General features: G+C 41.7%; 2 protein-coding genes across 2 annotated transcripts in view; one reads left to right on the plus strand and one right to left on the minus strand.

Moving 5' to 3' along the window:
* The first annotated feature begins 293 nt into the window (after window positions 1–293).
* SVBP (small vasohibin binding protein) overlaps window positions 294–27575 on the plus strand; it is a 66491-nt gene continuing 39209 nt past the window's right edge. Inside the window, exon 1 of the mRNA XM_086922201.1 lies at window positions 294–635. Within this exon, the coding sequence (XP_086778327.1) occupies window positions 516–635 (120 nt within the window). The 5' untranslated portion in view covers window positions 294–515. The remainder of the gene's footprint in view (window positions 636–27575) is intronic.
* LOC147711510 (calpain small subunit 2-like) lies at window positions 24395–25973 on the minus strand. The gene has a single exon (XM_086922200.1). The coding sequence runs from the start codon at window positions 25808–25810 to the stop codon at window positions 25010–25012; it is 801 nt and encodes a 266-aa protein (XP_086778326.1). The 5' UTR covers window positions 25811–25973; the 3' UTR covers window positions 24395–25009.

Below are 27575 nucleotides of genomic sequence, written 5' to 3' on the forward strand. Positions count from 1 at the left end.
TCTGTCTCGACTTTTACTATTAATTTTTTTGTCTCACCCACTTCCAATTTACAAGCGCAAGCTTAGTTTTGTCGGATTCTCGGAAACGATCGGGCTGACCATCTCTGCACTGGGGTGGTTTTGTTGTGTATATGTCTGAGTATCTTTAATTATGTATGTGTCTTTCTTTCCTTTCCATGACAGAGGTTTTGTCCTTTCTCTGTCTTCATTCTCAAATCGAAATGGAGGAAAGATGTTTCCACAATGCTCGGCTGACCCTGCTGCTACGGTCTCCATTGTAGTCCTTTCTCGAGCTCTAAACTCGTCTTTCTTCACCACACTGAGCAGCTCTAACCCTTTCCTGTTCTTGTTGAGGGCTTTACTCTGACAGCGAGAAACCTTTACTGCCGCCTGCTGGCGTGAGATAGTACGTACCCAACAAGCTATATGGCCGCAGCTTTGTGACTCTAAGCCCCTTTCCCTGTTGTCGTTCCTCCGCACCCCTGTTTCACAGCCATCGGGCAGGAACTTTGGGCATGGAGCCAGCCAGTGGGCGTAGGGATCGACCCCGAGCTAAAGACCAATCTCAGAATCGGCTGGAGAAGGCAAAACAGAGGGCCGCCCAACAAGAGCTTAAGCAGCGACAGAGAGCGGAGGTGAGAGGCACAGAGCCCAGAGGTGATGGGGGATAGACAGAGATGGTGTCAGGGTGGAATGAAAGTAGTCGGAGGGATAGGTGGTAGAAAGGCAGTCAGTTGGGGTTGAACGATAGTTCATAGAGGGGCAGCGTGGTGATATAAGAATAACAGAAATTAAATGTGGGTGAAGACCAGTATGTCAATTAAAAGATGGGCGAGGAATGTAGCGGATCAAGAGCAATATGGAAGCAAAGTTTGGTAGACAGAAGTTACATTTATGGATAGGCCAGGCACTGGCACAGAGGCAGTGCCTAACACTTCTCTATTTCATACGAGCTATATCTTCACTCTATGGTAAACAGTGGTCGAAGTGGGCTGGGGAACGACGTTACCACGCTTTGTTAATCTGATCAACACTGTTCACGTGGTTTTTATTCAGAAAATCAACTGTTGTATTTGAGCTGTGAGTTCCTGCCAGTTGAAAAGGGTAAAGGAGCGTCTACTCTACTGTTATGTGAGAGGAGGCAGAGGCAGTGGCAGAATTTTTAAGCCGTTTTCTCTACCTGAAAGAAATGTAAATGTGTGCAATTGGTTAATCAGCAAATATAAAGGCTATCTGGGAGACAGTGCAGGCAATATTTGATAGCTTCTTAATAAAAACCATAACTTCAAAGCACTAAATATTTAAACCATCTTTTTAAACATTTTGCAACAGTGTATTTATACTGTGTACAACCTTACACTGTGTGTAATAAGTTTTTCAAACTGACACATATTCATAGTGCTTTCTGCCACAGGGGTGGACCTCTTGGCTCTATAAACGTAAATCACTATTACCTCAGCGCACCAACCAGGTTTCAAATCAGTGGCCATCCAGTCACACCCACAGAAATGGGAAGTAATCTCATTAACCAAGCAAGTTTTCATACCTGAGAAATGCATTTCTCAAAGATAAATGTACGTTACATCTATTTTTCATTTGAAGTGTGTACATTATAATTTATAATGCAGTTACCCGTAGGCGAAATGCCAATAAAATAGTTAATACTTTGTTCTTTTTAGCAGCGTCTCTGACCCAGCCTCCCACTCTCTCTAACCGTGCTCCTACTGTACTCGGGATCACAGTTCCCATACTTTTCATTATGCAATTTGATTGCTGATGGTAAGGTGATTTCAGTGTTCCCGTGCCATAGCCCACAACTACACATCTATTAATATGCAAAGGAGATTTCTATTAGAGTGCACTTAGACACTTGAAATTCTTCTCCAGCGTGTAGACTCAATTTAATGCCTCTGGATGGAATAACTGTTTGGGCGGTATGGGAATTGTCCACTTTTTAGCTTAATCTGATGATACCTTGGCTGAAGGAAGAACTGATTGATCACGAGTAAGACGTATTGAAGTTTTCAGCTAAGTTTAGTCAAGGCAGACCACTTGGCATGGACACAAATTCTGTGCAGTGAAAGAAAAACATCGGGACAAAAAGTAAAAACGGAGGAAAAAATTACAGGACAAAAGGTAAATTTTACAGACGCATCTGAGGTTATAGAAGCCACACAGAAGAATAAATCAAAATAGGTTTATGGTCTTTGGTCTATATAATACATAACAGTATTGAACAGGCATTTATGTATAATTGGGCTTATTTAAAAACTAAAAAACGATCAAACTTGCAAAATTCAACTTCCTCGGAGGTCCTGGACCTCCGATTTCAATAACTCTGCATCAAATACGTCTACTTACCAAGCAGCATAGCTGTGTTCATGGTCATTCCTCAGCTAGGGCAAAATGTCCAGCTTTGCCCTTCCTTTGGACTCATAGCCATTCTAAATATCTTTGTTACGCTTTACAATAAAATCTTGGTTGATAGTGGTGATCTTTCCAAACTGGTCTCGCATATATTAGACTGGGTACATTGACAACAATCAGATGCAAGACATCTGTTTTATAATCGACTTTATTAAAAAAACCTATGAAAATATATTCCAGCAGGATACGCCTAATGCGGTCCTGTTCGTGCCCGCTGTTCGCCCTCGTGCTCACTCTTTAAAGCGATTGTTGCATCTCCTCGTTCTGCCTCAGGTAGCAAGTGAACACGGTCCGTTACCGCTACTACTGTTTCCGCTTGTTGCTGATCTGATTGTGCCCGGTGTAATGGTAGGTTTTGGCCATTTTGATATTGCTTTTTGGACTTGCTTACCCCCCACCTTGTTCTATCTTCCCCTATTAGGTATTTTTGCCATTGTGTTCTTCTTCCATGGGGAGTCGGGTGGTTAGGCGCAGGGCAGGGCTTTTCCAATTCTGATTCACTTTGGGACCTTGCTGAACCAGTACTCCCTAATAAAAGGAGTAACAAGCACATCCTTATACTACTTGATTGGGCGCTAGAATTAAACATACCTGGCTGTTCAAGCAGTAGCGAACCCCCCCCCCCCCCCCCCCCCCCCCCAGCGCCTTGAGACCCTAACAGGTGAGTAGTGCGCTTTACAAATTCCTTGATTGATTGATTGATTGATTGATTGAACATAGTATTAATTAATGGTAGATTTAACATCCACCCTGTAGATACATTTTCATGAGAGCTTAGAGCCCTTAGGTCCCTATTAGGTTAATCATTTATCCTGCTGTATAGCATTTTAGGACCCTAGTGTAATTTTCCCGATTCATGCCCTTATATTGGTATAAATCACAGTGTCCTTATATAGGCATAGAAATCATAACCATATTTAGACATAGCTCATGCAGTCTAAATACAGCTTGGCTACTTTCACTAGTTCCGAAAATCCGCAACGATTTCTTGGAAAACTCGGCTTCAGCAGTTAGGGACTTCCCCTTTATTTTATTTATTTATTTAAAAGAGTTTTATATAGCGCTGGCTAGACACGAAGGTATCAGAGCGCTCTACATGAGAATCAACAATGCAACAGAAAAGGTTCAACAAATTACACAATACATTAAACAATAAGCAATACAATTAGGAGGGGAGAGAAGGGGGAGAGAGAGAGAAGTAGTAGAGGGGGCAGGGGAGGTGAGAAAGGGAGGATAAGGGAAGAGACAATAGGAAGAGACGAAAAGAAGTCTGTCTAAAGACCGACTGGGTAGGTGACGACCAAGGAGGGAATCCACGGCCCATCTCCCCTACAGCTAAACCAGGTAGCTCCATCGGGCATCAGGCAAAATAGTTCAGTCTCAATACATTGAGAGAGGAGAGAAGGAGAGATATAAAATAGAGGGAGGATGCGGGAGGAGAGGGCAGGAGAGACGAAAGGAAGTGGAACAATGTGGTTCAACAATATAACAGAAAAAGATCAACAATTTCACATTACATCAAACAATCAGCAATACATTAGGAGAGGAGAGAAAGGAGAGAATAAAGTAGTGGGGGTAGGGGAGGTGAGAAAGTGAGGATAAGGGAAGAGACAATAAGGAGAGACGAAAAGAAGTCTGTCTAAAAACGGACTGGGTAGGTGACGACCAAGGAGGGAATCCACGGCCCATCTCCTCTACAGCTAAACCAGGTAGCTCCATCGGGCGTCAGACAAAATAGTTCAGTCTCAATACATTGAGAGAGGATAGACATAAAATAGAGGGAGGATGCGGGAGGAGAGGACAGGAGAGACGAAAGGAAGTGGAACAATGTGGTTCAACAATATAACAGAAAAAGATCAACAATTACACATTACATCAAACAATCAGCAATACATTGGGAGCTCGGCACCTTCAAGGTATAAATATGCCCACACTTGCCCAAGAAAAAAAATCCCTTCCATAATACTATATGTGGCCAAGGGTCACTCGATAGCTGTTTGAAAAGTTACAACAGCATCGAATTTAAACTTTGGAAATATTACTTAGTTTTGGGGCAGTCCTACACAATAGAAATTATTAGTTTGGAGTTGGCGATAACCTTAGGGCATTGGTCAAATTCTCCGATACGCTTATAAGCTGTTTAGTAGTAGTCCTGAAGATGTTATTAAACAACTAATTTGGGGTGTATTTGTGCATGATTATGAAAGGGTGTTTACCTTTACTACATCTTTTTGGGACCCGGCGCCTCGATTAGATCTCTCAAAAGATATTTTTGGGTCTAACTCGATTAAAATCCTGATCTTGAATTTGAAATAATTGACAAAACTTAAAAGCTATCAAGTTGATTTAGCATATTTTCAACAAATTCCAAGATTACAATTGAATTTTTCCCTTGTTACTCATGGTGCAGTGCAGTTTTATTTCCAAGCATATTTGAACTCGCATCTGAGGTCTATTTATATGAGGTTTAAGTTTGGCCTGCTCCCATTAAGCGTAAATTAATGGGCTAAGCAAAGGGGAGTCCAGGGGTGCGTAGAGTTGCCAGTTCTGTAACACCATTATACAAGATTTAGTGTATGTGCAGTTTTTTTACCCAGGCCTAGAAATTTGGAGGTCCAAATATTTGTTACCAATTTGGAAAACAAAGTCCACTGCCATACACAATAAGTCTTAATGTTTAACCTAACATCTTTTAATATGTTATCGAATAAAAAGCTTTTTTAGTTTTTTTTTTTTTATTCTAAAATGTTATCAGTTTTTTTTAACCCGTTAAAAATAGTCTGGGGCGAGCACTTGGCCCTTCTTGATAAAAGCATTATTGGTGGTTGTTCCAAGAGCCTTTGTCAATGAGCAGGATTTAAAAAAAATGATATCAGATAATCTATTGGCAAATGTACACTTTTATTGATTTTTCTTTTTAACAAAATAATTTGATGAAGGATTGAATGGACGTTGTATGACTGCTGTTTTTTAAAACTGTTACCATTTGATGTATCTGTACATTAAAAAAATATATAATGATTCTCTTTTATCAAAAAATCCATTTTAGGAGGGGTTGAGTTGAGGATGTTTAATGGTATGTTTTAAATGGTTTGTCTAACCTGTAATTTTAAGATGTGTTCTGTTTCCAATTTCAGTGTTTCTGTGTATTCACCGAGTAAATAAATAAATAAAATACATTCCAGCAATATTGATACCTGTGGTTGCAGAAATAAAATGTGACTAAGTTGATTGTGCCTTTCTGGCTTCTGTTCTGACAACAGAGGCCAGGGAAAGAGGACAGCGACAGCAGGCTAGCCACGGAGGGCAGGCGGGAGGTTGTGGCAGCTCGTCGGACCATGCAGGGCAGGAAGGAGTGACAGGGTCATGGACTCTGACAGTGATGGGCAGGGGTGGAGTGCAGGGGCAGGGTTCACAAGCTAACTAGAGAGGGCAAGTGGGAGGGGCAGTGGCAGCACAAAAGACCACACAGTGGCGAGGAGGGCTGGGGCAGCAAGCTGACCATGGACGGTACACCAGAGTGGCCAGGGCACGCAGACGGAGAACAAAGGGCAGGCAGGAGGAGGGCAATTGGCAGTACGCTGACCACGGTTGGCAAGAGGTAGGGGAAGAGGCACTCCGATTGAGAAAAGAAGGCAAGTGGGGGAAGCAGGGGCTCAGGCAGCAAGCTGACCAAAGAGGGCCGAGGGCTTGGCTACCTGAAGGGGCTTGCCTAAATATGTCAGAAAAACGAAAGCTTGTTTACAAAACATTTTTCACCTGTGGATTTCTGTGCACATGTTGACATTAAAGAGTTGTCATATTGTGCAATCAACAAATTTAATATAAACTGGAGATTGATAAGGTATTAAGATATTAAGATATTTATTTCCAGAGGTTCAGTGAAAATTATGAAACATTATACATGGTTGAAGACTATATAATCTATGGCTGCGTCAAAAAGCGGGTCAAGTTGCAGAAGGATTGTACGCGTTGTGATGTTGTACACCATTCTGCTGTTTTCTAGAATATATGTAAGGTATATTTTAAAAATGGCTTATCATTGGCTAAAACACAGATGTGAAGCCATTGACTTGGTTTTGGCAGGTATACCTCATTAGGATAAATAATGATGAATCACACCTTTGACTGGTATTTAATGTTTGATAAATTGCTGATTGGATTAATTTCTAGACGGACATTGTTTCTTAAGCACCTGAATAGCAGTAAAAAAAATAACATAATCTCTACTAAATATTGGTGTTTTCAGAGATACGCTTTGGCTTGCATGTTGCAAAAGAGTGCTCCCAGTAGCACTACAGAGGTAATCGAATATTGACTCAGTCATTGGATAATGTTTACATACCATGAGTGATGTAATATATGAAGTAATAAGCAGTGTATCATAGGGCGCAAGTTATAACTAGCTCACTAAACTATAACTGATATATTTCAGGGTTTTTTGGAGGCGGTGGTTTGAGTTAGTTTTTCTTTGACTCATTTCAGCACCTAACTAGAACTTTACTTTAACCCTTGTTTTTTCAGTGACTGTGTGTGTGTGTATAATTAAAATATATATATATATATATATATATATATATAACCGCAATCATCTCCTAACCAGCACAGACCAACCTGATACAACTGCCAGCCCAAGTCAAGTCTCACGGGTGAGAAAGTGCCTGAATTTAGATTCATCATGAGTTACAGTAGCCAGCACAAAGAAATCAACAGAATAGTACAATCAAGCTGGCCACTTGTCCTCAACGACCCAGTAATAGGACCCCTGCTTCTGCAGAGGGTGTCCATTACATATAGTCGTGCACCATCGATGAGAGACTGTCTAGTTGCTACAAACCCTGAAGTCATAGACAACACCTCATGGTTGCAAACCCATAAAGGGTTCATACGTTGCAAGACTTGCAAAGCTTGTGTACACACTGGGTCAATACTACCACTTAACAACCCCCTTTAGTAAAAGGTTACAAAAAACAACTAAGCTTTTGACCTGCAAAACGGAGTACACTATATATGTGCTTTCCTGTCCATGTGGCTTACGCTACATTGGCAGCACGAAACTCCAGTTCCATAAAAGAATCCTCCAACATCTCCGTGCCATCACCAACACAGATAACACTTACCCTGTAGCGAGGCATTTTAAAGATTTCCATCAATCAAACAATAAGAGCCTTAGCTACTTTTTGATAGATGCTATACCCCCTAGCAGAAGAGGAGGTGACCGGGAAAGCAAACTTAGGAGGTTAGAGACCAGGTATATTTTATTATTAGATACCAAACATCCTAATGGACTCAATATTACCACGGATTTATATACATGTCTGTAAGAGTGAGATTATTTAGTCAAAGTCTGCAACGCATACTCATATCTATTTATCCCTTGATTTTATCCAAATTGTACTTTTCTTTGGGGGAACAAATCCCGGCATCACTTGTGTCTTAACCCCTTGACGTCCACACCCATTAGTATTGAAGACATTTTTCATTAGTCTCATTTATCAACCAGCATATACAATCCAACAAATCGTTTTTATTGTACAATGTACTTTGTGTTCCTAGTCTTTAGCCCCTTCCATGCTCATGACGAGCTCAGCTCATCATGTAGCACAGTGCTCGTGTGCTCATGACGAGCTGAGCTCGTCATGACCACACCCACTAACATTATGGCCCAGCACAGGAGGAAAATCCTGCACGCAGCGATGTGGTTAGGGCAGTACATAACAGTCCTTAGACCCCCATAGGAAATAAAATATTGGGTGCAGACTAGGAACATGTATCTCTAGATAGTAATTGCATTTGAATGGATTTTAGATACATTTTAATTACAGATATTTATATAGAAAAGGTTTTATAACAGAGTATATATTTTTATATGATGTTTTACTTGTTTATTCATGTATTTATCTATTTAGCTATTTATTAACAAATGCAATGGGGATGAAAAGTACAATATGTACATAATCAAAGGGGAGTTACAGGCTGAATGAGTTTATTAGGCTGGACCTATTGGATCGAAACGATATTATATCAAACTACTATTTGTACAGTTGTTTTAGAGTCTTGTCTAATAGTTGGGTGTGCAATGGCATAGTTCTAATATCCTTGAGCATTGCCACGGGTAGTTGGTAGCGGACGGAGAGTAAGCTTCTATCTATCGGTCTATTTATCTCTATATCTATCTATCTCTATATCTATCTATCTCTATATCTATATCTATCCTACTGGCGGTCGCCAGTAGGTAGTTATAGTTAGGACCTAGTTTCCATAGGAAATCCACAACATTCTATTTGTAATAACTTTGGCGCCGGTGGACGAATCTTCGTGATTGTCTCCAAGAAAATGGCCTGCTCGGTTCCGCTCCTTCCCTGAAAGTTTGGGGGTGATTCGTCAAGTGGGGCCGAGAAAAAAGGGGGGTCCCAAAACATGTTTTCCCCATGCAATTTTCCATAGGGACCTTTAGCCAGGGCTACAGCCTGAACGGCTGAATGGAATTACACGAAATATGGCAGAGAGGTACAGTTCTGTTCGCAGATTGTACTTTTTTGTTAAATGGTGTAAATCCGTTCAGTAGTTTCGGAGAAAATTGCAAATAAAATCATAGCAATATCTTGAGGCTGTATACAGTCTCAAAGTGGTTTAGAATGTAGCAATCAGGCGTCTGTTTAAAAGGTACAATTTTTTTCAACATTTCTGGGGAGCCTTGCACTGTCTCAAAACTAGGACCAGATACATTTTACGTCAGTACATGAATAAAAAAGCATTGCATAACTAGACACACCTCTGTCTGAAATCTGACTGGTATTCTACGTCTTAGAATTTTGGTTCCACTAAGCAATTTTATCTTTACCATGGTAAAGTAGGCCGAGCATTGTCGAGAACCGCTGCCTATCTCTGGAATGCACTACCTCGGGCCTTTTGCATCAAAAAGAACTTGCCGGGGTTAAGGAAGGCCTTAAATCATCGCTCTGTTCATTCAATGATTTTTTATCTTAAGCTGTGGCATCTTACAACAGAACATTGTGCAGCGCAAGAAAATATGTAACTGCACAAAATCAAAAGCCCTAATACAAGTCTTATATTACATTACACTAAGTTTCTGGACAACCCTTGGTCTTTTCTTCTACTCCTAATATTAGCCAGTACGTTGGTCAGCTCTTGGTTGTCCAGAGGTCTGTAAGTGGAGGGATGAAATGATAATTCAGTAGGTTGCAGTCCTTCATCAGGTGATAATGTGAGTTGGGTCCTTCAGCAAACCTTTTTCGATTGCTACGTTTTTCTTTGTCAACTTGATGTACCAGCATGCCCGGTTCGAGTAGGTAGACTGGTCCCATAGTAGGGAGTCCTCTTACTTGCAAGACAAACCCTAAGCTTGATAAATATCAATAGGCTTGTCTTCTTTCATATGTAACATGGGTCGGTGGCCTACTTGCTCTTTCGTGCAAATTGTTTTGCTTATTTTGTACCTGAAATCACTTGGGCTACTTACGGTGTCTCAGAACAGGTCTGACGGTTCTGACATCCCTCTTTCACTCACATAAGCTGCAGAGGTATCTAATAACCCACTCGCATCGAAAAATGGTCTGCAAACCCTTATCAGAAAGTAATTTATAGAGGGGCCATAATAACACCTAAATATTCTTTATGAGGAGTAATTTACCTTCAAAGGTATAACAACTGGTAAACTTCATTACAACAAGGCTGTTACCACGCGAGTCGCATGTGTAACGACTGCCATTACAACGCAAACCATTATATTGCATGCGCTTTTAAAACTCATGCGATGTAATGGTTATCCACATCATTGTGAGAAAACTGGGCGGTTCCGTTTGCACAACTACGGCGTGTACCACCGCTCTGTCGACGCTGAAACCAGGAGAGGAACCACGAGGAGAGAGAGTTAAGGGGGACTGTGCTTGGGGCGGGGGATACTTTTTAAGGGTTTAGGGTAGTGTCAAAGTAGTGTAGTAATGTTTGTGTAGTGTAGGGTTGTGTTTTAGGGTAGTGTCAGGGGGGCGTTGTGCAGGGTAGAGTTAGAGTGTAGAGACCGGACTTGGGGGAGGGGGAGGGTCGTGCTGGGGGTAGTGTTTTATATTATAGGGTAGTGTTGAGGTGTTTGTGTAGTGTGGGAAGTGTTTGTGGGCTTAGGGTAGTGTCAAGGGGGTTGTGCAGGGTAGTAGTGTAGGGGGCCGGACGGGGGGTCGTGCGGGGGTAGTGGTTTAGGGTAGTGTTGTAGTGTTTGTGAAGGATAGTGTTTTAGGGTTTAGGGTAGTGTTGTGTTGTTTGCATAGTGTAGGGTAGTGGTTTAGGGTAGTGTAGGGGGGTCGTGCAGGGTAGTGTTAAAGTGTAGAGTCAAGGCTGGGGAAGGGGGAGGGCCGTGCTGGGGGTAGCCTGTTAGGGTGTAGGGTAGTGTTGTGGTGTTTCTGTAGGGTAGTGGTTTAGGATTTAGGGTAGTGTCGGGTCATGCAGGGTAGTGTTTGAGTGTAGGAACGGACTGGGGTGGGGGGTCGTGCGGGGGTAGTATTTTAGGGTTTAGAATAGTGTTGTGTTTGTGTAGTGAAGGGGAGTGTTTTAGGGTTTAAGGTAGTGTAGGAGGTTGTGCAGGGCAGTGTAGTGTTATTGTAGGGAGAGGACTAGGTATCGGGGGAGAGTTGGGGAATTAGTGTAGTGTTGGAGGGGTTGTACAGGGTAGTGTAGTGTTGTTGTAGGGAGAGGACTGGGGGTTGGGGGGGGGGCTCGTGCAGTGGAACTACATTAGGGATTAGGGTAGGCCAGGTTGGAGTCACTTACCTTGCAAACGTTTACCATGAGTATACCTTTACCACACATGCATTGGCGTTGAAATGGCATGCGTGGTAAAGGTATAGTCGTGGTAAAATTATGCATTGTAATGGTACTCGTTGCGTAGTAATACCCGCATTGTAAAGGCATGCGTCGTATTTCTATGTGATTTAACTAGTGCTATTCATAACAACTAAGTATGGGTGTGATACTTGTCAACATACCTTATTGGTAGTTTGATTCATCTTCTTATTGCTGGGAGTCTTTTGATTACTTCAAATGTAGTTTTCGTATAGCACCATGTAATGTTGCATCCATTGTACCCTTAACGTTGTTTATCTGGCTGTTTTATGAAGTGTTACACACTACAATGCTGCCATTTCATAGTAAGGGGCAATACGGGCTTCATGCTGAAAAGCAAGGAACAAAGCAAAGTCTAATGGTGGTGTACACTTCGGATTAAAAAATAATAATAATTGGGGGTGATTCATATCCTTGATATCAACTTAGTTGGCAAGAACAGATGGAGATGTCTTGAGAAAGAGCCTAGAATTGTGGCTTAAGCATTTTATCCACAGATAGGTCAGGAATATGGACAAAACCTAAGTCAAGAAGTTCATACCCTAATTCAGCTGATCCATAGGCATGCTGGAAAGTGTGTATTTTCATACCCCTACCATAGGTATCTTATTCAAGTCTCTCAAGGGAAGTTATGCCTTTGTGTCACTAATTTCTTCTACCAAATCTTTTTAAGCCTTGAAGACAGACAGTTCCCTTGATTCCGAAAAGCTCATCATAGAACGTCTACTGTGGGTGTATAATATGAAGATAGAGGTTACACAGGCCTGGGTTCAACTTGAAGAGATTTGTGGGCAATGCCCAATATCCTAGATTGCCACAGCATATGGAGCTGCAGCTAAAGGAGTAACCAACCTGAGGACATGAATTGTGTGATAATGTAAATGTTTCTACCTGTAATACCTTTCTGTTATGAATACAGAGGCAAAGAGTATGCTTCTTAATTAAAAAAATGTAAACTGGTAAATAGCTGCCAACAGTAACCAATAAACGCCACAATACACATGAAGTGATGTGAAAAGCACTTCAAAACTCATGACTAAGGCAGAGCAGTGAGCTACAGTTAAGTTCTTTGACCAGCTAGCATCATATAAAAAAAAAAAGGTTTTACTCCTTCTCTTCTGGGCCTTTGAACGAAAATCTCCTTTTCCGGTGCTGTGAACACTGTAACATTTCCATGTCCTAAAGTCAATCGCAATAAACAATCAGAAATGAACATTTAAAATACATTGTACAATAACTTCTATCATAAAAAGAATATGTAATTTAATGTCCATTTGAATTGAATTTGGGTTCATAACCACCCTACTAATTAGGCCCAAGTAGGTCAAAACCAGTCTGGAGTTGCTTGTGTACACTCGGAGTGAGCCTATCCTGCAGTTCACATTGGACTGGACCAAGGTTTATTTGCACGTGATTGGTTCCTGTGTGAGACGGCATGGACTGCAAAACAAAATAGACTGGATTGGGGCACACAGTAATTGCCGGTGGCTTCACATTCCTTCAATCGGTCCACCCACCACCTTTTTGATTTCTTCAATAGAATTCCAATTGGCAGCCATATTCGTCCTTCCAGGCAGGTATTCCATCTTGTCCAAGAACCCTTTTCTGCCGACGTCCTAGATCTTGACCCTCATAGCCAGTGGACATAGTCAACTGCTGACACATTGCCTGTACAGAGGAGGACGCACCAATGGATCTTGGCCTTGAACATGCATCAGATCACTCCAGGTCCTCCAAGCAATTGTTGTGCAACTGCAACTCGTCTCCTGACCACCTTCCTCCAGTGGACAATACTGTACACCAAGTACTTTGAGGCAGCAGCATCTGTGGTAAGAGTCAGAAATCAGCAGCCCACCCTACTGGTTTCTGGCTCTAACCACATGTGCTGACCCAAAGATTGCTCTGCTATTCCAGGCTTTGTATGGCCCAGCCACCAATGAATCTCTGTTGCTGGACTACTCTGTGTATAACAGGCCTTTCGGTAGATGCAGAATGTTGTCTCTCTGGTGGGCACAATAGTGGATTGGACATGGAAAAATCACCCAAGATATAAGACGCTAACACCTCCACATTCTTGGCAGTCCAGCCCGACGCCCAGGACATATTGTTTGGGGTCAACTGCAACAAGTCTTCATGTGTATTTTGTCCTTGGGACAAGTGGGCCTAACCCCCTGCAACACAAACCCTTTGGCTGCCATTTTGCAATACCACATTATGGTCAGGGAGGGGCTCTGTCTGCAGTTAAGGTAATATTTTTGTCCATATGTTAATGCTGTTCAAACTTGTATTTATGGCTCATTAATTGAAAATCTTTATTATTAGGGTGAGCGCTCTAAGTAAATGTAAGCTCTAACTGCACTACTGACAGTGGTTCCAGTATAAAAATGTGTACACGTTTTCAAAGTTTAGCAATATGTATAATTCTCCCAGAAAGCTCTCTGATTTGATGCAAATATTTGCAGATGCTAGAAAGCAAAATTGATGATTCTTTGCTTCCATAATAAAATGTTCATAACAAAAATGAAAGCAGGAAAAAAACATTTAGCTAAACTACTGTAAAATATCAGGTACCCTTTCTTTGCAGCATCACTTAGTAACATGTGTTGATGCATGCTAGTAGTTGCCAAAAATATTCATAATGGAAAATCAGTGTAACCAGTTTCAATAAAATTATGGGAAACAAAAATAAACCAGCATTGGCAAAGCCAGTAGATCTGAAATTGGTGGGCTGCTTTTTAGTTTCGTCAATGTGAGGATTGTTTTGGCATGGTTTTTGTAAAACCATATTAGTGTCTGAACTGCCGGGCCCTCACCATTATAACAAACAATGGCAAAAAAAAATGGTTTTGGTCTCAAAAAGCACACACTCCTACAGTAGTTACTGCCACTGAACAAAACTACATTGTGTGCCGATATGCTCCTTGTGAAAGAGCAGAATGCTGTAACGTATAGTGAAGTCAGCTGATCAGAGAGAGAGACAAAATTTTGATGAACGTAAAAGGTCACGATCTATACCAGACCAAATTAGGGGCTGTATTAATAAAGAGTTTCAAAAGTGCACCCATGGTATATGTCCTTGCGTTAAGTGCAGCTATACGGCTTTCATGAATTCCCATGAATTTACATAAGTAGGACAAGAAATAGTATCCCTAGAAAATATTTGTGAACTGTATTTTAGCATGAGCAGATATGCATGTGTAGATTTGCTCATGCGAAAATGAGTGTTTGCATGTTCACTTTCCCTCCAATAACGTTTTTTCCAACTCTGGAAGAAGGTTTACGTCTGCCATTGTCAGGAGTAAATTTCCAACATTTCTCAGTATGAGAAAAAATTAGAGAAGAGTTGTTGAAAACCCTTAAAACATGCAAGTTAGTAGATTTGCACATACTCAAAAGGGCATTCTAACCCTGAAACTATTGCTTACCACTACATTCAGCACCAGTATGTAGATCTGCTGAAACTTGGCAACATAAGGGGTTTGCAAGTATTCAAACTCTACTATGGTATGAGCCCTGGCATTATCAGAGAGGCTATATCAGAGCTCTTATATAATTAGATTGCTGCCATAATTTGTCGCCGCACTACATGGCACCAAAGGGCCAAGTGGATTTTGTTACAGGACAAGTAGATTTATGAAGCAACCTGCCCCATGGACAAGTAGATATTTTATTAGATTCCACACCCCTGTAAGACGGTCTGAGTCCCTTAATTATTGAAGCTGTCCTGCCCTTAGAAAGATGGAGGCTTAACCAACACTGAGTTTTTTTCGATTGGATATGGAAAATGATGATGATTAAATACTCCTGATGTACTGTGATGGTAATCTATCCTGATCTCGTGACTGTCACTGAGTCGAAATTGTCCATTGTATGAATATTATGTTTACAGAAGCACTAAAACAAAACAAAAATGCTGAGTCAATTGGAAACTCTGTCCTTTGGAATGTAGTCCATCTTTTCCTCCTAAGTCCCCAGGCAAGTAAGTCTTCACATACTCCTGCAAAAGATAAACCATTGCATCGTGAGCCAAAAAAATGTTCAGTAACTAAGCCTCCCTGCTTGTCCTCTTAACCAGGCCACAGATGGTCTCAGCAGCTTCCAAAAACCATAGGGGCGTGGTGACTGTCTTAAACTCTCATATATTTCCCCAAATTGTACTTGTGGTGATATCCTTGTTGAGGGTCTGTACACTAGTACCAAGAGGTATGCATCCTTCATATCTATTCTAGCCACCCTGTCCTTTCACTGCAATTAGTGCTTCAGGTGAATCCTGTGCATATTGAAATGCCTGTACACCAACCAACCATTGAATTCCCTAGTGTGTATGAGAGCCCACAATGCTCCCTCTTGTTTATTTACCAAGAAAATATTGCTTTGGAAAGCCCATAGTGGTAAAAATGTCACCTAAATTACACCTTCTCTTCTCATTCTTGTGCGTTTGGTATAGAGGCTGTTTTCTCCAGGCTGCACTGAATGGGTAGTTGTCATACAGATTGTTCTTTCTACGCCCCCGCCCCCGAACTGTGTTATGAAACATTTTACAGACCTCAGCATTGTTCGTATTCTCATTGCATTTCTCTAGAAACAGCCAGCCCCTCCTTCCATCACCCGCTCTGTAAGAAGGGATAACTTCCACCTGTAAAGGATCTTGAGATTCTGCTGTTTCTTCTATGGAACCAATTCCAGTTTGCTCTTGGTGGGAAGGTGGAAATGAAGCTGTGTTGGACCTGCCAACCACCACCCACTTTGCCTCCTAGTTAGCAAAGGGGTTTTCGAGCTTCCCTCCGCAGAACAGGCCACTCAAAAATGTGGTCCTTGTCTAGTACAGTAAAGGTCTGAACAAACAGCCCCATCTCTTTCATGAAGGCTTTTGTGAGCAGGCAACCTTGGGTGTCCACAATCGAGCAGCAGCACTTACTAAAATGGCATAGTTGACATTACCTAAGAGGTACCGAGATCTGTGTGCCCAACAAGAGAGAACCTCTGGATCAACATTTTACCCATTCCCTTGGACACTTGAGCCATTCTCTAAAATTGTCAAAGATCTAAAAGATCCCACAGCTACCATGGCATGACTGTGTGGCCTAACCATTTGCCCCTCATCCCACTGGTGTCCTAAGAAAACCTGCTCCTGAACTTGCCCATTTTATTGTTCAGTTCGGGTGTGAACATAACATTGTCCTTAATGGAGGGCCTTGGGCAATTCACTACCAGCGGTCCTCGCTTCCCTGTTCTAGGGGCTTGTAATGTCAAGTCTGTATGTAAAACAATACTTTTTGGTTGACACTGCTCCCTTTTGGTGGACTTTGGATCACTAATCTTTTGCAGATCTAAAGTGTATCTCACTCTTGGATCTGGGATCCAGGGTAAGTGGAAGTGTTGTTGACTCTACTCTAACTTCTTTTGATTGCCTTTAGAGAAATGTGACACTCTGTCTTCTTGAATCTTCTTTGTGAGTCTCTGCTTCTGAATAATCTCTAGCTTCTGAAGAAGGTAAATGATCCCATCATAGGATTAGTTGGGGAAGCCTCTCTGTTCCTCATCTCTTACCTGATTTTCTGAAAAGCACTCTATATAGCTTCCCCAAAAGGTCAGCAGAGCCAGTCCAGTTCTGTTCTAATAGGGCCCTAGTAGACATTTTCGTTGCGCCTTCTATGGTGTGTGGTAAATATCTATATGTGAAGTTAGGCAGTTTGAAGCTAACTATTTTCAAAGATGGTTGCTGTAATATATGTTAAGAAGGTGGCTATGTTAAGATCTGAAGTCCTTGCTAAGTCATTACCAAACTTCACTTATGTAAGTTCATGTGTATTTCAGGACCCTAAATAGAATTTAGTAAACTTTGTTCCAGCATTCTGAAGTTCATAGCTAAATGGGTTTGTAATTACATATGTATAATGTATAATACTGTTGCTCTATTGTAGTACTGTTCTACTTCTATAATATGTGTATCTTCATTTATAGAGTATACATATTTGGTAACCGTTTATTATGATCCTATTATGCTATTCATATGCTGTGGTGACATAATGCACCACAAGGTTTGTCACCAGAAATCTTTACCCAACTAACTGTTGTGTATTATTGTATAGTATGTGCTTGTGAAATTGGAAAATGTCTTGAAACAATACAACATAATCAAGGTGCATATAGTAGTGATCTCCAGGTAAATAACATTGGCACGCTGGACCATCGCCCAGTTGAAATATCCAGGAACTATTTTGCATAGCTATCTTCCAGTTTACTGCCTGTGCTAGATGGAAAGGTCACATTGTAAACATACAGTGATTGACTGGTATTAAATTCTTAAGTGGGTAGCACATTGTCTGGCTTTTCAATGGAATGCATAAAAGAGAGACCCTCCCCATTTCACTTGCATTAAGCCGAAAGTTTTATTTTATCACCAAATTTATTTAAATGTAGAACTGAATAATAGCGTACAACCTGTTTCTAAGCATTCTTGAGCTGGGAAAACATACGGTGCATAGGGTGGAGGAAAAAGGGGCGTGTCCTCAAACAGGCCTGGAAAATTGCTGTTGTCCACTGACTTATTAGAAAATATTTTTTTCAGGTTGGGATCATTTAGGGCGTAACGGGCTGAGTGTGACGAGTTACTAATCTTGAATGAAGCCGCTGCCCAACCAGGCACTGAAAAAATCTTCAGTATCTAACCTCTTTACCAAAAAAACAAGCTTGTGCTGTCTACCCTGGTTCATTCACAGTGGTAAACTGACACTCATTCTTCATTATGACTTATGTAGCCCGCCAATTCATATTGTGCGTAACATGGCATTGTCTAGGGAGATCTCCCATCTTGATCCTGCCAGTATGGGTATCTGCTGTCCTCTGTAGCAAAGCGCAATAGAAGAGTAGAGTCTGCAGCAGACCATCCCTCATCCCACCTTGGCTCCCTGACATGCCTGAAACGTCTGGTTGCCTCCTTTTCCTGTGCGGTGCAAATCTTCTGCGTTGCCTCATTCACTCCACCTCCACTCTACCGCTAGCTAACAACTGGTGGTCTCATTCCGCAGCAGGCACAGAAGACTGCTGCTAGTCACTTTCACTGCTAAAAGAGTGCCAAGATTTCCACAAGTAAGGAGAGTCAGTAAATACGCTAGTAATTGTGTGGTGAACGTGTGAGTTCCCAGCACTCGTGTGCAGCTCTGCTGGCACTGTGAAGGAGTGTTAAAGTCAAACATACATTTTGAGCTTTTGGAATGCATAGTAGTCCTCACCAGCACTTTGCAGCAGAGCAGCAGGGTGCCATTCTGAAATTATTTTGTCTTACATGGATGAATGGTGCTGCGTTTTTAAAACGACCTGAATACCTCTGTAATATGCAGAGAAAATTAATATTGAGGGAAACCCATTGTTAATCGCTCAATGCCCACCTGAAGAACACAAAAATGGGCCAAAACCGGGCTAGGGTTGCTTGATTGCTTGACTTTTAATAGAAGAACCACGGCTGATTTGGATATGGCGGGTTCCTGTCTTGGGTGGCATGCTGGACAAAAAACGATGAAACTGGGAAGCGGCCCGAGTAATTACTAGTGGCTGAGAATACTTCAAGCATTCCACCTATCATTTGTATACTTTATATACATGTTTGTTCTCTGATGTTATCAACTCTTTATTCACTCCTTGTGGATTGTACATGCTGCTCTATGTTGCCTGGCAGTACTCCACCTTCATTCTTTGAGAAATATGATTTTCAGTAGTTTTATCCTGTTGAGCCCTACTTTGTAGCCTTCCAAACTCTTTTCCACACTTAGGACAGGACAACACGTTGACTTCATTTGAGAGAGAGTTTTCAATTTTTGTGGTACTCGTTGAAATAAAAGGGTCCTCCCTGTCCGTAATGAATACTGAACTGGATTGTACCATAGGGCTGACAATTCCCTTTTTTTTCTCTTCATTGTTTTGATGGTTTTCACAGTGAACCATTCCCTGGCGGACCATGAAATGTGAGTTCTTTTAGTTTCCTTCCCCAACCTGGCAAGGCATCTATTTTAGCATTTTACAAGCAAATATTTACATGTGCTCCCTTGGTGAAAAATGACAGATTTTCAATACCTGCAAACATACGAGCTGATGTGTTTGCCATACTTTACTTTGCCACCCTGGTGGAACGCAATTTTCAATCCCCTCTTGTTACGGTTGGTAATGCAGGTAATCTGCTGAACTTTTTTGACTTTTTGCGTTTCTATGACTGGCCTGTGATGGGAAATGTTAATTCACCCAGGATCTGTGATCATGCACAGGTGCTCCACTTGTGGCCAAAACTATGAATCGTGATTTCTCCCAGATTGGAAAGCCAAGATTAGATTCTACTTTAGAATGTTGTCAATTTAGTCACTACAGTACATCTCTCCATTGTCCTTTTATTTCTCCCAGGTCCTCTTCACCTTTTCTTTAATTATTTTGTTTTCCTTCTATCTATTCTTTCTTTTATTTCAGGCCTCTATCTTCCTGTTCCATCCCTGCTCCCTCTCAAATATACTTCCTGTCTTCCTCTTTCCTTTCTCTTATTTTCACTCTTCCCTCCTTCCCCCACACTTCCCTCTTCATTCTCTTGTCTATTCCCTCAGTTTCTCACTTACCTTCCTTACCTCCATTTCTTCTCATCTTTCAGAGGATACTCGCAGAGCTGATGATTTTCCGATGTTTTAAAATAAAGCTCTCAGTTGTGCAATGTTACTTGTGAAGGTACAATAATAAATCAGCCTTACTTGAGCACTCAAATACAGTCAACAACAATATTACAATGCCGCTTACCCACTTTTTAACAGCAACTTTAAGAAGGAGTAGGAAAATAAATCCTCGCCCTTCTATGAACGTATATTATGAATAAGGCTCCCAGTTTTTCAGTTTTTTACTGATTTTTACAGATCAATACAGACAGAAAACAATGTTACTGTCTGTATTTATTTTTAAATGCAGAAAATAGTTCGTCTTCTGAATGACTTTCCATGCTGTTCTTCGTGAATTCCAGGCCAATAGCTGATCACAAACAACACGGGGAGGAAAGCAATGGGATAAGATGTCCTTAAAGACAGGCTTATATTTATATATAAGGCTAATATTTACTCGTGGTTGTAATTTTTTGCCATTTTTGCCGCCTAATTTGCTAAAACACGACAGGCATCAAACTTTGAGTGCAAGTTTATCACTTAAATAAATGTGGAAATATACCATTTTATGAGTCCATTTTCTCTGTAAACATTAAATGAATATGGATAAATACCAATCGAATGGGTTCAAAATAAATATGGATAAATACAGACAAAAATAGTAAAACAAAAAATACCATAAAACTGGGAGCCCTGATTATGTATGATTTCTTTTTCAAAAACACTAGTTTGGTGAATTGTCTCAAAGGCCTGACCTAAAAAGAGTATTACAGGCTATAATTCTGACTGGATAAACTTATTCTTACACCCTTTTAAGGCTAAACCATATTCTTGCTTATTAATGATATCACCTGTCACTGGATTATGTTTGAGTTGTTGGCATTTGTATAGCTCACACTCTGCCATTAGAACGGCCTTGCTGTGCTTTCAACTGTCCGGGTGCTCCATTATATGATTCCGTTGCAGACTGGAGCCCGAGTCATCTTTTGATAATTTATTGTGTTGTGGTCCATCTTTTATTAGGGAGTAGTGTTTTGTTCAAAGAGCTGTAGGGATGTGATTTTGCTGTCCTAATAGGTCTGCCAGAAGGCATTTACGAGTGATGTTCTAAGCCTGGTGATGGTGACTATGGATGGTTGTGGTGTGTCTGAATGGCAGGTGCGGTTGGGAGCAATGTCCGAGCTCACCGTTGGTCACCTAAGCACTGTTGCGATGTTGCCTAACATACTGTTTTGTGTGTGTTTGTTTTTTGTTTCAACGTGGTGAATGCTGGATCTTGTTGCTGGATCTATATAGCGCAGCCAACCCAGAAGTGCAATGAAGCACTATGCGCGTTAGCACTAAAGGAGAGGAATGATGGTATGTAAGGCCCGTTATTCCAGATGGTGTCATGAACAGTAACTAATGTAACCTATCCCACTCACGGAAACGGTCTCCTGCTCTACACTTCTGCTAAATGGCCAGTGTTGGAACTAGAAGAGGTCCAGCACAGTTTATCTTTTGAGCAGAGCCTATGTAACCTTTTAAATGTGCAGATTTTACATCCTCCCCGGGCTAAGAGTGGTCTGCTTTGAGCAGTGGGGTTCGCCCCATGCCCTTCTCATATTCGAAAGGCAGGTCATCTCCAGTTAGGCGAGATTTAGTTTGGTTATACCTAAAATTTTAGGAAAGCTTGCTCTCTGCTCATGTTTGGGACACCTATGAAAATAATGAAGTTGGTGGGCTTCTGCCCCGCCAGAACAAAACTGAATAGGCCTGCCTCATAACATCCTATTGCCCTCACCCGTCCACTTCCAAGGAAGTACAAACCTATATTTTATATCCCATAAGCCTTTTCTGGGCCCTCCACAACCTACCTGGAAAAATTCCTCCTCTCCATAAGGTTTTTATGCCTGAAGTATTCACTTTTGTTTTTAGTAAGCAATTATATTTCAGAGGAACGACCCTTAAAAAAGAGAACAAGTGTTGTTCTGGCGAAGGAGACTTACCCAGCTTCCCTCAGAATGGCGGGACTCCAGTTTAGCGTGGATTTGAAAAGAGGTTCGTATTTCAGTGTTAGCACATCGGTTAACATCCTAAAGCTTTTTTAGATCATCTGACATTAACTTGCTTGAACATGGTTTTAGCTAGGCTCTTCCTCTGCAGGCTTTGCTAGCAGTATATTTTAAATGCAGTCTGCATATTCCATGCAGACAGTGTGTTATGGACAGCAGAAGAGCCTGGTTGATAGGGGCATGACCAACACTTCAGTTTCTAAGCTCGTCTCTTCCTCTTCTCTGAGTAGGAGGCAGTCATTTGCGACCAGAGTATGACTACAAGACCGTTGGTTGAGTCGGCTGAAATCTTGATGTGGAGTTTTCTCTAGTATTACAGTATAGAGATGAAGCACTTGGTGTGGACCAGTAGGAGACTAATGTGTACCCCGTGGTTGGGTATATTTATCAATTTTTGAGTCTGGCTAGTGCGGAAAGAGACCAGTGTCATTTTTTGTTTAGACTAGCCCATGGGATCACTGTTCTAAAATAGTAAAACTTTTTGTAACCTAACTATATAGCTCACATGTATGACTACATAACAGTGGAGGAACGATCTAATAACCATCTACCACTCCTATCACTTGTCGAATGTAAGCATTCCTTTGCCCCTGTACACAGCTCCACTGTCTTTTTGGTTAGGTCCTCACTATACGTATATCACATATTTCCTTGCAAATACCACATACAATGTCATTTCTGTGAAATTAGAAAAATATCTATTCATGATTATGACCTCAATTTTGTGAACTAAAGGTTTTGATTGAGACCCATACTTTTGCCTACACAATTTCTACTAAGTGGGTGTTATAGTTATGATGGAGAACCTACAAAATCCTGATTTGTGCTGCATTTGGTGGGCTCCCTAACCGTTAACACCCAAGGTTAATAACTTAATCACTTCAGACATGCCCTGTAGTAAGTAGAACCTGCTTGCCTGCCCACAGGAAATGGCTGCACCCAACAAAGCCCGGCCACAGTAGCTGCTGTTGGAATCGCCCACAGCTAGGAACACTACATCTATGGCAGCGCAGTACGCCACTGGCAACGTGAACTGGCCAGGGGGCAGGTTCAGTGGCCACTACAGGTCTATCATGTTGCAAGAGGAGAAAAAGTTCAGGGGCCCCAGATTATCAGCACGCCAGTTTGAAAGATAAATACTCTGCAGCGGCAACAGTATTGATTAGAACCAAAGTTATCATATGTACTACTTAACTGTATTTTGTTAATGCGGCCAAAATTGGCCAATGTTTAACAATAAATCTCCGAGAACCATTATTGATTTTTAGCTTGTCACCTCCTCCCCATGCATTTACCGGCCCGCCCACACTTGTCATGCCTCCTTCCCTATGCCTACTCTGCCCATGGGAGATTTCGACGGACATGTGTGTGTAGCATTACTCACTTGTGCTATAGACACTTAATACCACTTTACTTACACAGTCTATCATAGGTGTGCTCAGTGGAGTTCCAGGATGGCCAAACCCATGCAATGTGTTTCAGGATTTCCATATAAAACATTTTTACATAGATTTGCCCCAAATAGAACTAATTTACGTAGTTAACTAGAGAATGGAGTGAAGTTATATGCTCAAAATCTGTGGTTGAGCCCACGATCCCTCTTTATTGGACACACTCAAAATAGTGCATGTCCTGAAGCTTGATACATTTAGGGAGCTCAGAGCCAGGCTCCTTGCAAAATGAGTCACTAATGTAGTGGTCCAGTTGAAACTGAGTGTCACACAATCAGTTTTTTTTAAAGAAATACCTAAATGGTTGGCATGCAGGGATTTCGGTTGGTTTACATTCATACTTTGAAGTCATGTCTAGGGCGCAATAAACTCTACATTGCATCCCCAGTTATTAATGCCTACAACGAGTGCAAGGGCCTAAAGGTTATCCTAGGAGCCCGTTGCCGAATGTCAGGGTTACCAATTACGAAGGCTACCTTTCCTTGATTTCTATTTATGCCTCTTTCTTCCACCACCCATACAATTCGTCTTTATGTCCCTCTTGCAGATTCTTTTGCGACCCTGCTTTCTCTCTTTCCTAGTCTTTTCTTATTGTTCTCTCTCTGCTGTTTTCTGCGTTTTTAGATTTTTTGCATCTTACCCTGGGTTAAATTCTAATAATAAAAAACATAAGTCCTGCTCTCCAAAAAATGATTGCCGGTGCCCACCACCTGTACAACTTGAGCACTGCATCGCATCACCTTGCATTGCTATTGTTTGGGCTCGACTGCGTGTGCTGCTAACAGCAGACTTAGGTGAGCTCTCGTTTCGCTGCAGCTTATATTTCCATTGTGTATGCTCGAAATTTCTCATGGGTGTGGCACAGCCGGCACTGGGACATGATCTGTTCCAAAGCTAAAGCTTTATGGAAAAACAAAGCGTTTCTTGTTTGTGGATCCTCCGCTGACCATATATGCATATAGGAACAGGCACTTACTTTTCGTTTTCATTGTACCGCTGAGTTTTATTTTCCGAAATGCATTTCACTGTTTACATTTTAAATTGGTTATTATGAAGCGTCTAAGCTAACAATGTTACCTATAATGTTAATCTAGTTTGCCATTAAAATAAAGGTAAACAGAAAACCACGTACTAACAGTATAATTGTTAAAAAAAAAAAATATGTGCACTAAAGAACATTTCGATAACTCAAATATTCAATTTGCATACGGTATAGAATTTGTTTGATAGGTAATTGACATTTATTTTTAACTTGGCAGAAAGATATATGTTTTTAAGGGAATTTAACAGTATATATTGGAGAAGCTTGTATAACTTTAGAAAAGAAACATGAAAAAGGGAGAGTTTCTTGTTGGTAATATGACAGCCATACTGCAGGGCACTCGGCCTAATTGAGAAGAAATGAGATACAACAGCTGATTTACATTAATGTGTTTCATATCTGCGGCATCAGCAGTTAACATAGGGTACTGTGGACCTGTGGAAAGTACTAAATACAATATATATGTTTTAAGGCAGGACTCCAAACAGCTCAAAGATAAAATGTTAAGGTTCCACCTCACCAAAACATTAGCCTCCCCACTTCTTGTCCTCAAGAATACATAGTCATCTTGAGCCAGTCCTCTTGGCTGACGCTGATCTGCCCATCCATATCTCTATCCAGAGCCTTAAAGGCACGGAACATGCCATCCAGCCGTACCATGCTGCTGATAAAGTTATCAAAGTTGACATTTCCATCATCGTCTGCGTAGCGGCGGACCAGCATGTGTTGCAGCTGCTCATTGAGCTGAAACCCAGCAGCCTGCAGAGCTGCTGGTACTTCGGAACTCCTGATGAAGCCTTCCTGATTGCGGTCGAAACTTTTGAACACGCACTGCCACTTCTTGATGTTGTTCCATAGGTACTTGAACTGGTCAAAGCCCAGCTTCCCCGTGCCATCAGTGTCCATGACAGCCACCATGCTACGGCATGAGTCCAGGCTAAAGCCTTCGGTCCTCAGGTCTTGGTGTCGAGTAACCACCTTGTTCAGGATGTTCATCAGCTCTGTTGGGCAAACCTCCATGTCCTCCCCGGCCAGCTGCAGGAAGAGGCGGCGGAATTGGCGGACTTCTGGGCTTTCATTGGCTTCCACATTGGTAAAATTGCTGCTGGGAGCAGGTGGGGGCTCAGGGTTGTAGCTTGCTGCTGCTTCACTGATGATGTTAATAATTCCTCCGAGAACGCCACCGGCACCACCAAAACCCCCTCCACCACCTCCACCTCCTCCACCTCCACGGCTCCCACCAGCACTGCTGCCACCCTGGCCGGGTATCAACCCTCCAATTACGTTCATGATGCCACCTGCCTGGCCACCTTTTGATATTCCCCCGAGTGCCTGTTTCACGAGGAACATTTTGACTGGGTTGGTGGTGGTCGTAAGGCCGTCTCTGAGGGGTCGCCGAAGGGCTTTGCTGGATCCCGAGGCGAAGCAGTGTTTTACCCTCGTCTGCCTCTGCACACTGGAACGGGCTGCTCCGCCTCGACGCGTTCTTGTTCGCCTGCCAACTGTGCAGGAAAGTGGGAGCTCTGAGTCACCGACCCTCCCTCCCCGCCCATGTCTGTGCTGCCAAGAGACGAGCCGAGCAGGGCGCCTCCGCCGCACGAATTAAAGGGGCACCTCCTCGCCCTGACTGGAAGTTCGTGTCTGTCAAGAAATGATGAACTGCGTCTGCAGAAGAGATCGCTCTTGGTTCAGTGATGGTGCCGAGGTCTGTCCATCGATCTCGTGCTGATTATTTTAATTTAGCAGTAATGCATACACTCACTGTCTTGTTGTAGTCCCGGGATGTACTTTTAAAATCATACACGTATTCTTTTCTATTTAAGGATCCATTAGCCGCTCACTCCGGGGAACAGCTGGTCCCATAGGAAGCTGCCAACTGCTCTGGCCCTGGGACACGGGATGTGAGAAGTGCTGCAGCATCACCAGGCCACCCTGACGCAGTTTATGGCAAACTAAGGATTAAAGAGGCTTGTGTTTTGATTTCTAGCAGCCTTTGTTCCGTGTTATCACACGGAGTAAAAGGCCAGGCAGGATCTGACAAATTATTGCTCCTTCTTTCTAGGAGTTCTGCGTAAAAGGCTTAAGTACTTTGCGTGGAAGACACCCGTCAAGTGCTTCTGCTCACTTAAGAAAGTAAATATTACAATTATTTAAAATAATATCCGCAGCAAGAGAAGTATAAGCGAAGCCCATTTTCTTTTCAACTTTAAGTGTGTTGGAAACTAAGAATTTGGAAACAAATATTTATTTGAGCTGGCAGGTGTTAAAACCTGCTCTCATTTAATATTTCTATGATTGGGAGAGGTGCTATTTTTTTATATTAAACTGATAGAATGTAAGATGTACACTTATTGTATTTTCTGACATAGGAGTGTAATGATAAATGTATCATTGATGTAGAGTTCCATTAATTTTCATTTTTACCTGTTTGTGCTGGTTGAGAGTGCAAAAACAGCTCCTCAATGCTGAAACCAGTTTCCACACATCAAGCTGTGCGAGTAAATCATGGCACTCATTCTGGTATGACCAGTTACAAAAAGTAGTAAAACTGAGGCCACAACTACTATTCCCCACCTTATCACACGTTTACCCATAATGCAGAATAACATTGATACTGGAAATACTGGGCTCGGTACTGTATGTGAATCCTGGATTCCACACACTTTTGATGCAAGTGGAAAATGTGTGCAGAAAAGCATTGTTTCACCTGGTGAATTTCTGCACCTGGTAAAACTTCTACTCATGGGAGAAGGGAATTCCACATAAATGACTCGGAAACAACACCTATCAATTTACCTGTAAAACCACTTATGTGATAAAATATTACCATTTCAGTGAAAAACTAAAATCGTAGCACAGCATGCAAAGACCTTACAACATCACCACTAACAAAACGCTTCTGCTATATATCCTGTTAAAATAGGGCAAAACATTCAGTAACTGTTTAAAGTGAGGCATGATGCATAGTAACACAAACTCCTCACCAATCGAGGGATAAAGCACAGCAAAAACGTATCTTCTGAATTTGGGATTGACCTACCATTTTAGCTCCGTTGCCAAAAATAATACCATTGTGTTTCTTTTAAACTTTGTGATCTTGGGTTTCACATTTATT

The sequence above is a fragment of the Lissotriton vulgaris genome, chromosome 5 (genome assembly GCF_964263255.1).
Source record: "Lissotriton vulgaris chromosome 5, aLisVul1.2, whole genome shotgun sequence".
Classification (NCBI taxonomy): domain Eukaryota; kingdom Metazoa; phylum Chordata; class Amphibia; order Caudata; family Salamandridae; genus Lissotriton; species Lissotriton vulgaris.